Source organism: Apaloderma vittatum, unplaced genomic scaffold (assembly GCF_000703405.1).
Source record: "Apaloderma vittatum isolate BGI_N311 unplaced genomic scaffold, ASM70340v1 scaffold13415, whole genome shotgun sequence".
Lineage (NCBI taxonomy): Eukaryota > Metazoa > Chordata > Aves > Trogoniformes > Trogonidae > Apaloderma > Apaloderma vittatum.
In genome coordinates, this window is record NW_009716595.1 from 1 (window position 1) to 13835 (window position 13835).

Consider the following 13835-nt stretch of genomic DNA (forward strand, 5'->3'; position numbering starts at 1 on the left):
TTTTCCAACCTGAATTGTTCTATGATTATATCCCATAATGTTACTCCAAACTGTTCTCTGTTTCATGAGCCATTTGCTGGTCTTGACTTGGAGAAATTAAAGGATTCAGTCACACCAAATTTGAAGTGTCGTCTAGCTTTCCTTTACTCTGTCCCTTGCTCCAATTGTAGCTGAGTAGCTGCAGGTAAAATGTTAGAAGGAAGTGCAGAATGCTATATTTTACCCTGCTTGTTTTTGTAAAGGTGTTATTTTTAATTCATCTTTTTAGGACTGCTTCACAAAAAAAATAGTCTTGCCAGATATTGTAAAAGCACTGTAAATGCAGTGTTAGCACTTAATAGCAGGAATATAATAATTTTAATTTTTAAAATTTCAGAAATCAGAACTGTCCAAGTTCTCTGTCATAACTTTAGAGCTTTTGTTATTTAAATATTCACTATGTTTGCTTGTGTTGAAACTAAACAGAGAACTGTTTAAGCCTCACTGATACAGAATTACATCTGTGCAATTCTCCTAAAATATGTTTTTCTGGACATGACATTACTCATGTATTTTATATAAATCCATTTTACTATTCTTAGTATGTACACGAATAAATTCTTATGAACCCTTTTTATGAAAATCTTATCTCAATCTTGTACACAGTACAATGCAATTGGAAAAGATTATAAAATTTCTCCCAAGATGTATATTGTAAGCTGGTGGGGCAAGTGAGGCTTAATTTCAGTCTCAATTTATAGTTCGTCATTCCAGACTTCTTTGCTTCTGACAAATTAATATTTCCTATATTATCAGCAGTGTCCTGTTATATAGCAAGAAAAAGTAAGAATATTAGGGATACATACTAATATTAATGCAGTAAGAATATAATTTTTCCCTCAGCCATGTTGAGGATGTCAGAAGATCATGTGCTTCCAGAACTGAACAAGGTAGTAGTAACGTTTTCTAATAAATGGTGGTATACTTCATATTCGGCGTGACTAGAGTGCAAGATTAAAGCTTTATTTTTGTTCCAAAACTTAAAGGATATCCATGTCATTTCTCTGAGAAAGCTGATGCCTGTAGATTCACACTTGCACAAATTACTCTTTCTGTTTTCTTTGTTAATACTACTCTTCTTAGTACGCTGTGTTTGAATGGGAGACCTCTGGATGTAGCAGCTCTTTATATGCCCTGAACGACTTAAGTTAACAGAAATGGGATTTCAGGATAGGACACACCTCCATCAGATTTCCAGACACCCTCGTACTAGGTGGGCCAGTTAATAGATTGGAGGGCAGAGGTACCTTACAGAGAAAAAATGGGTGGGCTGGAGGACTGGACAAATAGGGACCTCCTGAAGCAGAAGCAAGGACAAATGCAAGGGTAACCCCCTGGCATTGCGTGGCACGGCCACAACTGGCCAGGGAAGGGCTGGGCTGGGCTGGGGCATTGCTGGGCTGGGCTTGGGGATTGCTGGGCTGGGCTGGGGGATGTCAGTGGATGCAAGCTGGTGTACCCTCGCAGCAAACGCAGCCAAGAGCAGCCAGGGCTGTACTAAAAGGAGGGTGGCCAGGAGGTGAAGCGAGCTAGTGACCGTCCACTTGTCACATCCGGAACACTTTTTCCAGTGCAGGGCCCACCTATACAAGAGGGACATGAATAGACTGGAGTGAGCTCCACAGAGGGCTCCTGAGCAGATTGGGGCTGCAGCAGTTGCCCTCTGAAGACAAGCCTGAGGGAGCTGCACATGTTCAGCCTGCAGAACGTGTTCTGTGCTCAGTGAAATGTATTTCTCATCCTTTGCTTTGCTCAGTCTTTGTTTGTTTTTTTCCCTTTTAGATGACTCAAAAAGATATCACATTTGTTGCTGATTTTCTTACTGAACACTTCAATGAGGTAAGTTAAATTGGTTTGCAAATTACAGCATTTGACTGTATTTTTGCTCCCCAAACACCTGAAAAATCGTATAATAAAGTAATTCAATCATCTTTTTCTACACAGCTACTTTGGGTTGAAATAATGGGTTTATTTGCATTATTTTTTCAGGCACCAGAACTTTATAATCGTAAAGGAAAATACTTTAACGTGGAGAGAGTTGGCCAGGTAAAGAACAGGGGAGTACATGGAAAAAAGAATAAATGACATGATCCTTAAATGGAGAAGCTTTTAAAGCTGTGTCCCCTTCTCTGTCCATTTTGCCCTGTGTTGCGTATTCCAGTAATTGTAAAGGAGACTATTTTAACCGTTCTCCAGAATTACTAGGAAAAGGAGTGTTGAAAAACATAATTTTAGTTTATACTCACTGTATTTTTAGGAAAAAGATGAAACTTTTTTACGGCTAGCAATAATATTGTAAAACTGAAATGTGATTGTTGTCTTTATGCTATTAATCACTGGATTTCAAAACATTTTTGCTCAAACTTGATTTAAAAGTCAGTTTCTTATACTGTTATCTGATCTTGGGCAATAGTTGATTTTTCTTACTGTTTAACATACTCGTGAGGGGTAATGTTGGAGGTGAATTTTTATGTCCCTTATCCTTAAAATGCAATTTTACAAGTGTCTGCTTCTTTTCTAGTACTTGAAAGATGAAGATGATGACCTTGTATCACCACCTAATACAGAGGGAAACCAATGGTTTAACTTTCTTAAAAATAGTACTCATCTTAAAGGTAACGTGGGCTTTAGTAAAAAACAAAAGTGAACCAAAGATATATGTAGAATGTAACAAATTTAGAAATCTGGTTTTTTATGCTTAAAAGTTATTTCTGTAATGTTAGTCATCTGAGTAGAATAAAATAAAAGGGCCACAGTTTTTATGTAGCTACTTGCCCAGCCAGTTACCTTTTTTCTGGGTATTCGGAGTTTCCTGCCTTTTATTTGCCAGTCTCAGAAATTTTGGCTTGGAAGAAATCCCAGGAAGTGTCTGTTTTAGGAGATCATTATTCTAGTTCAAAGAAGTAATAATTACTCTTAGGTCACACCTGGGGGAAGTGTCCTGACTTGCTCTCTTTCACTGTTCTCTTTTACTTTGTTAATTAATGCCGAAAAAGAAATAAGAGACTATAACAGGCTGATGGTGAAAATTTTTCTCATTTAACTTTAAAAACCATAGGCTATAAAAATCCTACAACATAATCTGTCTTGTAATAGAATTTGCTATAGCTGGTTTTTTTTCTGCCCATTTAATTCAATAAAAAGAGGGGAAGTGGTAGCATTTTCATTTGGAAAGGTAGTATTTGGAAAATGTAGTGTAGTTTAAAAGTCTACACTTTTAAAGTATCAAATATATTTTCAAAGGATGTCTAAAAGTACATACCACTATATTGATAGAAATCATAAAAATACGACCACTATATTGACCCTCCTAATAAGTGCAGTATGTTTTTATAGAGATACATTTTTTTAAATTAACTTTACCTCTTTACAGAAAGTCCACTTCTGTTTCCCTACTATCCTGAGAAGTCTCTGCATTTTGTCAAAAGGCAAATGGAAGCGGTAATTGACCAGTGTTTACAAAAGCCAGCGGTAAGTTCTGTTTATATAAATGATGACTTTTTTAGGGGTAGCAGTCAACTGAAGATAGTAGTCATGCTTAGTTAGGTCTGAAGTTTTAATCTGTGCCTTTGAGTGCCTACAGCTTAAGTGGGAGCGTGTAGCCCAGCTTCACCACTGCCAGGATGTCTCAAGCCATTAACTAGGGAGAGCCTAATGGGGGGGGATGTTTTTGTTTCACACCTTCTTTCCCGCATTATTTGGATCTGTTTTTAATGTTAATTAGCTAAATGTATGCACTGTATACTAGATTACTGTGTTAGTTGGCAATACATTAGTTTATATATTATGAAGTAACATGAAACAAGTGTATCAAGTGACATCATGTTTGCATTAGGGATATTCCAGCATATTGGTGGGTTTTTGTGTGATGTAGTTGGGTGATGTGGGTTGGGTGGATTTTTTTGTCTGAGAAGCATGTGTAATTATGAGTAACTCCTTGCATTTTTAGCCTATTTGCATTATATTTATCAGGATGTAATTGGAAAGTCAGTGCATCAAGCAGTCTGCATGTCTCTTTACAAAACTTCTCAAAGGTATTTCTTTACACTATATCTAAAGCTCAGTTGCACAAAATTGCCGTAGCATTTTGTAAACTGGTTTGTTTTTTCCTTTTCAGTGAAGATTCCACACCTCAGTTATTTAAACTACCATTCCTGTAAGTATGCTGCTATTCCTTGTTCTCTGGCATTTTGCAGTTATTAGAACTTGATCTAAATTTTCATTTCCTCCCCCCATATTACAGGTGGAATGACAAAACATCCAGTATACATTATGTTCTCTTCACTATATTAGAAGATTCTATTTCTAAAATATACATTTTGAGGAGACATACTGATACTTCCAGGTAAGAGAAGAAGAGGGGAGAAAGATGTTTGTGAGCATATGTGCAGGTAATTGCAATTTGAATCTGTTTGTAGAAAAAGAGAATGAGTAGCATGAATGGGCTTCTGTGCCCAAGATAGTTTGTCACTGCCTAGTTGTGCTGATAGAACTGTTTAAGATGCATTCTGTCAGTGGGATCACTGAAATTACCTGAGTTTAGAAAATAACAAAAACTCCTCCTCTCTGTAAAATACTCATTTTTGTAATCTCTCTCATTTAATTTGAGGACATAACGAACTGTGGTACGGGTGGGAATTTTTAAAGCAGTTTTACTGCTGAAGAAAACACATGGTGAAACTATCTATTGTATTTCCAATTGAGAGCTGGAAATTACAGCCTCGTGGTATAGTTCCTGTCCTGTTTCCTCCCTCTTTGACACCTAAACCAGTTTAAACTTATTTTCTTTAAATTTGAGTAACAAGTGACTCAATGGACTTGAGACTATGAGAGTTGAGCCAAGAGTTCAGCAAAGAACAACTGTACCCCACAAGCCAGACACGGTTTGCCCATTTGACTCTGTTAGTAACGTTTTCCTGAGGGGCAGCAGAAATCAAAGGGGTTCCCATCCACCAGTTAACGTCACTTTGGGATGTAGGTGTGTATTGTTCTAAGCTTGGACAGGCTTACACTATCTCTTCTCACACTTGCCATTAGAAATTTTGGATTCTCTATGAATGAGAAAGAAATCAGTCACTGAGATAATGAACATTGTTCTTCTAGGTCTGTCAGTAATGGAATTGTTGCAGTAGAGTTTGGAAACTTCTTGAACAACAGTATGAATGAGAGCTCAGATTCCAGGTCAGTATATTTGTTTTGTTTTGTTTTTTTTCTTCCAGAGTTGCAGATTGCTAAATTGAAGACCATGTTTTCTAGAGTTTAGTTTATGTTAACTCCTCAGGCGTTACAGTTTGGCTTTTGCCCTGCAACAGGCACTGGACCAGCTTGTAGTCCCTGGAAGAGTCAGTCAGGCTGTAAGAAATGGCAGAGGTGCATGAAGCTGCAGGGTTGTGGGAGACTTAATTTGCGCTTCATCTCAAGGTCAAGTAAATTTTAGTTTTCTAGTTGAAAGCTAGAGCTTTTGCACACAGGTAAAGAACAAAGCTACCTGGAAAGAGCTGCTGCTTATATCTGTGATATTCTTTAAGTAAGACAGAGTGAAGTTTGATATGCCTGAATCTTAGAAGGCATCTTGCAGGGTGTGGCAGACTAAGCTCGGTGTGATTGCCCTCAGTACCTTCAGTTGTGTTTCTAAATTTTCTTTGATGTTTGATTTTACTGATTCTTATCTTTTCACCTGAAATGGGGAAAAAATAATGTTGCTATTAAGTTGTGATTTGGGGTTTTTTGCCTTGAGAGTCATTTTTCCTGTGTGATACAAGAGGGACGTGATTATGGCTGTCTTTTAGTGTCTTAGCTGCATGACTGACATTTTTTATCTTTTACAGCGAAGTTCAGTGTTAACTACTGAATACTTTTTAACATGAATGCTGTGCAACTTAAAAATATTTTAGTTCTGTATTCACTTTTATTCCTTGATGCTTTCTGAATTATTTTCCTGTAGGTGCTACAGTTGTTTAGATGCACACTTTTATGATGATGAAACTGTAACTGTAGTTCTGAAGGAGAGCGTGGAACAAGAGGGGAAGGAGAGAGTCTTGGCTCAGCTGCCTTTATCTTCAGTATACACAGATGAGGACCAAGATAGGGAGTTAATCTGGGATTCTACTAAAAGGTACTGAAGAACTTCAAGCAAGTCTGAAAATGCAGAACAGAAAAGCAGATTAAGCAAATACTCAAATTGTGTACAGTTACTCACTTTCTATATGTGTGTGTGCATATAAATATTTTAAAGACAAAAACCTTTTTCGTGCCAGGAAAAGTGGAGTGGAGAGATGGAAGTTTCCTAAACAGTTGTTTTAGTGGTTTTTGAGGGTTGGGCTTGGTTTTGTTCTTTTTGAAACTGAATACTACCCATGTATGTGGCTCTCATGAAAAGGGAGGACTAATTGAAGACGATCCTGTAGAATCAAAAAGTCTTCTCTTCTTTAGAGGAGACTAACTTTGCTGATCAGAATACTTAAATTTTTCGAATGTGTTCAGCATATTTGCTCATATACCTCTGCCTTGTAATAATGATACACAAATAGTTCTTTGTCTTTCCCCTGGTGGTCACACTTGCAACTATTGTCAGCTTAGCCTCTGAAGCATTAGAATTGGTGCCTCTCTATTGGCACAGGGAGAGGAGAGTGTCTGGGGGAAGTGTACACACACACACAATGAAACCAATCTTTTAGTTGTGCCTCACTTGCTTTTTTGTTTTTCTCCCTGTGGTGGATTGCTTAAGATACATTTTTACTTCAAAAAAAAAAGAGGCACACTCAACCATAAGTAGGTTTTTTTTTTACGCCACAAAGAAATTGTGTATTGAAGAATGACCAGAAAATATCGAAAGTATATTCAGACTAATCCTGGCCACTGTAGTAGGGGGGCAGTTACTTCATAAGTGGAGCTGAACTCGAGTGATACGTCTTTGAAAGGCCATGGAGGCCAAGCTTCTCTCTAAGTGGAGTCATTGCCTCCAGAAACTCTTCTTGCAGAGGAGAAGTTTGAGGGAAGGCCATCCTCATTCTTATGCTGTAGCCATTACCTGTGGGTAGATCAGGTTTTATGATTCCCTTTTTGCCTCCTGTGATCTTTTCTCTCAGCTGAACCATGCTGTGGATCCCCCGCTCTAGAACATCTGTGGCAGCGTTATGGTTTTAAAACCTTATCTGCTTGTTACATATGTTGCAGTAAAACTTAGATATAGAAAAATCTGGACCAACTGTGTTTTTTCTTAGTACTGGAATTGTTTCTTCTGGTATTAGCTTTGTGCTTTTCTTCTTGCTGTGTGCAGGCTGGATGAGCAAAGTGGTGAGATACCCACACGTACTGTCTTCTTGGAGAGTCAGTGGAGAGTGCTGGAGAACATGAAAGCTCAGTATGTTTCCGTAAATGGTATTAGGAAAGTTTCCTGTGTGGTAAGTACGGTACCTGTGAACAAGACTGTGAACTATTAGAGGGGATACAGTCCTATCTCTTTTGTAACACAACATGGGAAAACTTTAACAGAAGTTAATAGATCTACTTGCTTTATGTTTCAGCTTGCAGAGCAATAAAAAAGTTGCTAATTTCCTTGGTACCTTCGTTTCAAAGATAAAGGCTATTTTCAAAGCTATTGGCTGACATTTAAAATGATATTGGTGCTCTTTATTTGTTTATTAATTGAAACTTCTTAATGTTTCCATAGCTAAGCTCAAATCTCCGTCACGTGAGGGTGTTTGAGATGGATGTAGAAGATGATGGGGAAGTCGAGGAAGAAGAGGAAGAAGAAACAACTCAGATTGCAGCTGGGGAACCTGATGAGCTAAAGCAGTCTGCAGATAACCAGGACAATGTGTGTGGTGCATCTGCTGAAGAACTGCCTGATGAAACTGAAGAACATGAATCCAGCCTGGATGCTTGACATAGGGACGAGACTGTAATGTAGCTTCAGGCTGCTGAGGTGACGTACCCTGTACATACTCAGGCAGCTGTAGTAGGATGCTGTGTGTCAGAATTCTCTTATCGCTTCTCAGCTGAGGCTGTGTTCTAGGCTACGTTTATTGGACCGTTTTTTGTCTGGCACATGGTTTGATATGAACTACATTTCCTTGAAAGCTTTTTGATTTGAGGTTTTTTTAATAGATACAGGAGAAAAAGAAACACCACTTGACATTTTTGTTGTAGTGGACCTGTGCAGTCCTGAATGCCATTACTAATGTGAAAACTACAAAGTTCTGACTGAATTCTTTTCTCCACAGGCTTTGTGTTCTAGTAATGGGTACAGAAGGTTCTTGTAGGGCTGAAACCTAAACGTTAGGCCAACAAGAAGCTTGCAGATCGGCATAAGACTAATTAGACAACAGAATTTAGCAATTGTTACTTAAATACATAGTCATAAAAACCTGATAACATCTGACCTCAGTAACACAGTATTTCAGGCTGTGCAGTTCTTTAGTCCTCAGTGCAGCTATTGTGTGTGCGCGCGTGCATGTGCGTTTTTTGTCAAACGTTTGCGTGTCTCAGCCTGTCTAGTTTCTGTGAGGTTGTTCCTGAAAGTCTGTCTTCTCCATCTGGTATTTTTGTAATGAGAAGTTACAACAGAGAGTATATTTTTGTATTCTGATGTGGCATTTCATGTCGTACATAGACTTCAGCATAATCTTATTGCTTGCAAATTTATATATTGCTGTAGGAAGGATGTCATGCTAAGCAATAGAAGCTAGAAATAATGTTTAGAAATCTAAAATGTTTTCTTCTTCCCTACTAGCTGTCACAGTTTCAACTGACTTAAACTCAGCTCTTTGAATGAACAATGCTGCTAAATGTGCCCGATCTGCCTTCAGAACAATGACTGTACCTTGTATATGTGAAGAGGACCAGGTCTTACACATGTGCTCCATTCTGTACTTCAAAAATTAATAAATCATCTAAAATTGCTGTTTGGCGTTGCACATATCCAATACTAGACTTACCCTCTTGTTTTGAAATACATTATTTTTAAATTACTGTTTTTTAAAGTGGACTTTTGAAGTTTTTCGACTTGTTTGGGGGACACTCTTGTAAAGAAAACTCTAGTTTTGAGAGAGACTTCCTATTTTTTCCCTTCTGCACCAACCTCCTTGAAAGCTATTTGCTGCTCAGCATTCTTATGTAACAAATGCTAATGGTTGGAGGCACAGAAATGAATGTCCATTCAAAAGTGCTGTGAATTTTCTGTGTAGAGCAGTTAATCTTGATAAGAAAATGCTGCAACAACAGAACCCACTCAGCTTGAGCCTGGTCTTGTGTTCTTCCTGGAAGCTTTTGCTTCTGATCTAGTTTTTCCGAATGGTCATGCAACAGTGCTTGGAAACAATTGTTCTGCTGTGCTTTCTCCTCAGTAGTTTTAGCCCGTGGGCGTATGGAAATCTGCTCTGTCCTGACCATAATTGTTTCTAAATTTGTGTTAATAGCAGGGGTGTCCTGTGCCATGGGCACGCCCTTCAGAAATCTCCCTGAGGTTATTCTGTGCATCCTCCTAGGCCGGTCTTGGATGTGTTTGGGTCAACGGGAGTTTGGGTTTTGGCTTGGATGAGCACACGTACGCTTTCTGCTTTTCATAGTGAGATGAAATGAATGCACCAGTTTAAGTCAGTGCTTCTGAATGCATTGCTGCTTCCTTCTGTCAAACATTTTTATTTTGCTACCAGATTTCTGTAATAAGCATGTTAATGACATGCTTCTGCGTCTGTTCTCAAAAAGATGATGGGAAATACCTGATCCAGATTTATTAAGGATTTTAGTGGTGTCTGGACACGGTGATCTCACTTGCCATTTTGATCTCTTCATCCTATTTTTATGGTAACTGAAGGCCCATTCAGCCTTCTTCTGTGGGGAGTTGTCATTCTTTCTTGATAGGTTAGTAGTCAAAAGAACTGTGGAGGAACTAAAGAAAAAAACACCACCTCTGCAAGAAGAGAAGAAATGCCACTTGTAGGTGAATAAAATGTGTTTAGCCATATCTTTAGGTGAAGTAGTAGAACTGCTAATCAGTCTGGAGATCGTTTATGCCAGCAAAGTCCAGGGTTGAAGTAAGTTATAATGGGATATAAATGTAGTTAGTGTGGGTGTTCTGGCTTTTCTTCCTCAGGTGTTATTACATGATTACTGCTCCTGGCTTTCACTTTTACAGCCCTGCTGGCAGATGTGTGCAAATTATGGAATCCTACGTGTTTCTGTGAATCTTGTGTGTTTTTATGCAGTATTCACACTTAACGTAGAGGATAAAGAATCCTATCAGGTTTAGTTCTTAAAGTTCTCACCAGGAGCCCTGCCTCCTACAATGAACCTATTCTAAGAGGAAAAGAAAAGAACTGTTTATGGCCTAGTATAGAAAATAAAAGATTCTGTTTTCAAATCCATACTCTTACTGTCATACAAAAGGTCTGGCAGTCCAGTGTCAGGAGAGCTGTTGCAGGTTGGGCCTGGTGATGGTTCTCTCAGTATGTCACTGAATCCGTTCCGCTGTGAACAAATCAGTTGTTTGTGTGCTTAACTGTGAAGTGTTTGATTCTACAGTCTGGTGATGAGAGTATGTGCTAGCCACATGAGAAGGTGAGGTTCAAGGCTTTCTTCCAAAGGGACCAGAAAATAGGACTTGAAAAAACCAAACACCTCTTTGTCTCAACCTAGTGATTCCTTTACAGATAGAGAGGTGCAGTCATTTGTCCCTGTTTTTGTTTTTGGTTTTTTTTCCTTAAATTAGCTATTAAAATAAAGTCTTAAGAGATTAATTTTGCTTCATGTAATTCTCAAGAGAATTCACATATCAATTCTGTAATGAAGATGAAGATTTGCCCTCAGGTGCACCGAAAATCGTTCTCTTAAACAACCACTACAGATAAAACCCATGGGGGCAAAGGTAAGGAATTTGTTCATCTGGTCACATATTTATTTCAGACTGTTGAGGTAACCTACAGGTTCCTGAGGATAGCACAAAAACCAGTGCTTTCAAATGTTGCAAGAATTTGATGAACAATAAACTTTTGTTCTTTCCGTTTGTTGAATTATAACTGTGTTTTCTTTCCTGTGGAATCGTACTAGACTAGAAGCAAATGGACAATGCTTTTTGCTTTCTCTCCTGGTATTTCTGATGTCTCCTCTCTTGCAGGTAGTGTGTACTAGGCTGTGTGCTCCAGCTGCTTAACTCGTGTTCAGAATACTGACATGCAGAAGGAGGATGGAAAGCATCAGTGGTTTCCAGATAATGTATATTAATTTTTTAGAGGTGATGTTATTTAGATCAGTTGCATGAAAAGCGACATAGATTTGCCCTAATTTCTAGTTATTTTATTTTTCTAAAAAGTATTATTAAGACAGGAAGATGAACGAGTGAGTAAAGCAGATGAGTTATGGATTTTTTCGTGGTACTTAAAAATAAGCATCTTCTCAATTAGTTTATTTTCTAGAACATTTTGCATTGTGTAGTAATCCCTTGACAGAGATAACATGGAATGCATATGGTTTTATTTGAAGACTGTTAAAGACTAGTATTGGAAGACAACTTATTTATAACCTACAGCCTAATTATGATTAGTTCATTTCTTGATTAAAATGCTGTGCGGTTCTGCTGGACACTGAAACAGTTTCTCTGCTTGGTTCTGCAGAGGGATTTAAGTTCTGTAGTTCTCTTTCCTGGGTCCTGGAATTCTGAAGAAGTGCAATAGATATGTTAAAACTGGTATGAATGGAATGCCTGGAAGTTGGAGGTACCAGAAGGAACAATAGCAGCAGCAGGGCTATAAGAATGGCATGTGTTGAAGTCACTCAGATTAGCAGGTCGTCAAAATTCTAGCAGGTGGTAAAGAGGTGAAAGACCTGAGCAAATGAGAAAATCCTGATGACTCCTGGAGGCAGGACAAGATGGACAGACTGATATTGACAGTTTCTGTAGGGTACAAACAGACTTATCCAAAACCAGCAGAGGGTTGCCTATCAAGAGCCTGAAGTGGTTAGAACTCAATAGCTGGTGTCCCTTTTTCTCTGCATCGCTACAGAGATTCCTAGACAGACCTTCTGAATTCAGGAATCTTGGCACCTGAATTTTGCATGGACTACTTGGACATACACATCCAGGTGCTTGTGAGTATGTGGATATGAGGGTGTGAGTGAATGAAATCAGTTTTGTTTGAAATTAAATTGGCTTCCTGTCTTACACTGCCTGGTTTATGGTTTGCTGTGGTTTTGCTGCAGTGTTGATTATGCAGGAAATAATGGCAAAGAGGATTGATGGATGTAGCCAAGTGTTTAGATTCAACGGATGGACTCAGTCTAAAGAGAGCATGAAGGGAAAGTGTAGAGGCTGCAAAGATTTCCAGCAATGTATCTGGTGAGATCGTTTTGGAAGACTTAAATGCCAGTCCAGAGTTTAGGGGTATGTTGATTTTTCTGTGGTATCTATCAATCATCTTGGTTTTGTAAATGTAACTTAAAAGCAAATTGCTCTGGGCAAAATTCCATTTTTGATTATACCTGTAAAAAAAGTCACTGAATGCTCCTGGACACAATTAAAAGCAGAATTTTTTGTTACAGTCCTACTATGTTTAAGGCAACAGTTAGAGCTAACCTACTTCCTGGTCTGGTTTCTCACCAGAACGTAGGACAGAGATTGTACATGTTGTGATCATACAAGGTCAATGGTATCATGTCTTGCAATAAATGGATAAAAAGAGTTCCTTGTACTTAGTATTGCCAAACTACAGTAAAAAAAGATATAAACCAGCAGAGTTGAGTGCTTCCTGATTTTATAAAGACACTGATGTTCCTACAATGCTGCCCTACAAGTGACCACCAAGGCTTTCAGTTTTCCAACTATACATTTCACTTCTACCTATGGTCTAAGTTGAAGCTCCCTGCTTAGTAGATAAGTCTCAGGGTTGATATCTGCCTTCTAATAAAAGCAGCTACTAAACTGAAATCAGAAGTGGGTGGGCTTTCACTTTTCAGTTACTTCACACCCAGATGACTTTCTTCCTTACAGATTTTGAGTATTATTTCAACTGCGGAGATGCATGCAATGCTAGATGTGCTGTGCTCCCAAATAAGAATACATGATTTGTGCCTGGGAAATTAATGCTCAAGGACTTTAGCTGGTGATCCTTAAATATGTGGCTAATTATAATGTGTCTTGGGTTTTTTCCCTTTACCTACCATTTTTTTTAACTACTTTTGTAAATAGACTGAATGTTTTTTGATGTGAAGAATCACTATGGTGGGCAGAAGTATTGAAATGATCACGTGTCAGATACTGGATGTGAAATTCTCTTATAAAGATGCAGTCCATGTTTTGGAGAATTTTGAAGTTGCTGAAGGTTGAGAGAAGGTAGGATCTGATTCAAATCAAGGGATCTGATGGCTCATTTAGGAAGAATGACACTCTGAGGGTTGGTTTGAGTTGGTTTTCAGTGAGGTGATAGATTGAGATGTATGGTTGAGATGTGTGATTGAATGTAAGGAATTTAAACAAATTGCAGCTGGAAGAGAGTGAAGAGACACTCAGTCCCCTCTTTCCTGTCTCTGAGTGTATTTTATCTTTGTAAATTACCAGCAATTCCTGACCTGAAGCTTAATTGCTCAGTACTGAGTGAGGGAACAACCTTATCTGTCACAGTTGAGTATATTGACATATCACTGTCATGATCTCGGCTCTAGCCAAAGTCCTGTACCACCCTGTCCTTAACCCAGAAAAGCTGATCCAGGTTCAGCCTTTGGTTCTAAAGTCCCCAAAAAGGGGAGATTAAGCCTTCCTGGCTTAATACCAAACAGCTATAAAAGCAAAGCTTAGAAGATGT

The 13835-nt window shown here is 38.5% G+C and overlaps 1 protein-coding gene across 1 annotated transcript; it reads left to right on the forward strand.

The window, feature by feature from the left end:
* The first annotated feature begins 884 nt into the window (after positions 1 to 884).
* Positions 885 to 7927, forward strand: ANAPC4 (anaphase promoting complex subunit 4). The gene is made up of 12 exons (XM_009869601.1): positions 885 to 929; positions 1822 to 1878; positions 2029 to 2085; positions 2561 to 2654; positions 3413 to 3510; positions 4012 to 4073; positions 4157 to 4195; positions 4283 to 4384; positions 5143 to 5220; positions 5984 to 6154; positions 7319 to 7442; positions 7712 to 7927. Exons 1-12 carry the CDS (start codon positions 885 to 887, stop codon positions 7925 to 7927), a joined length of 1143 nt encoding a protein of 380 aa, XP_009867903.1.
* The last annotated feature ends 5908 nt before the right edge of the window (positions 7928 to 13835 follow it).

Excerpts from the sequence above, each read along its gene's own strand:
- ANAPC4 (XM_009869601.1), top strand. The coding sequence starts at position 885 with ATGTTGAGGATGTCAGAAGATCATGTGCTTCCAGAACTGAACAAG. Across the intron at positions 4,385-5,142 it reads AGACATACTGATACTTCCAG|GTCTGTCAGTAATGGAATTG; the intron begins GTAAGAGAAGAA and ends TTGTTCTTCTAG. Across the intron at positions 5,221-5,983 it reads AATGAGAGCTCAGATTCCAG|GTGCTACAGTTGTTTAGATG; the intron begins GTCAGTATATTT and ends ATTTTCCTGTAG.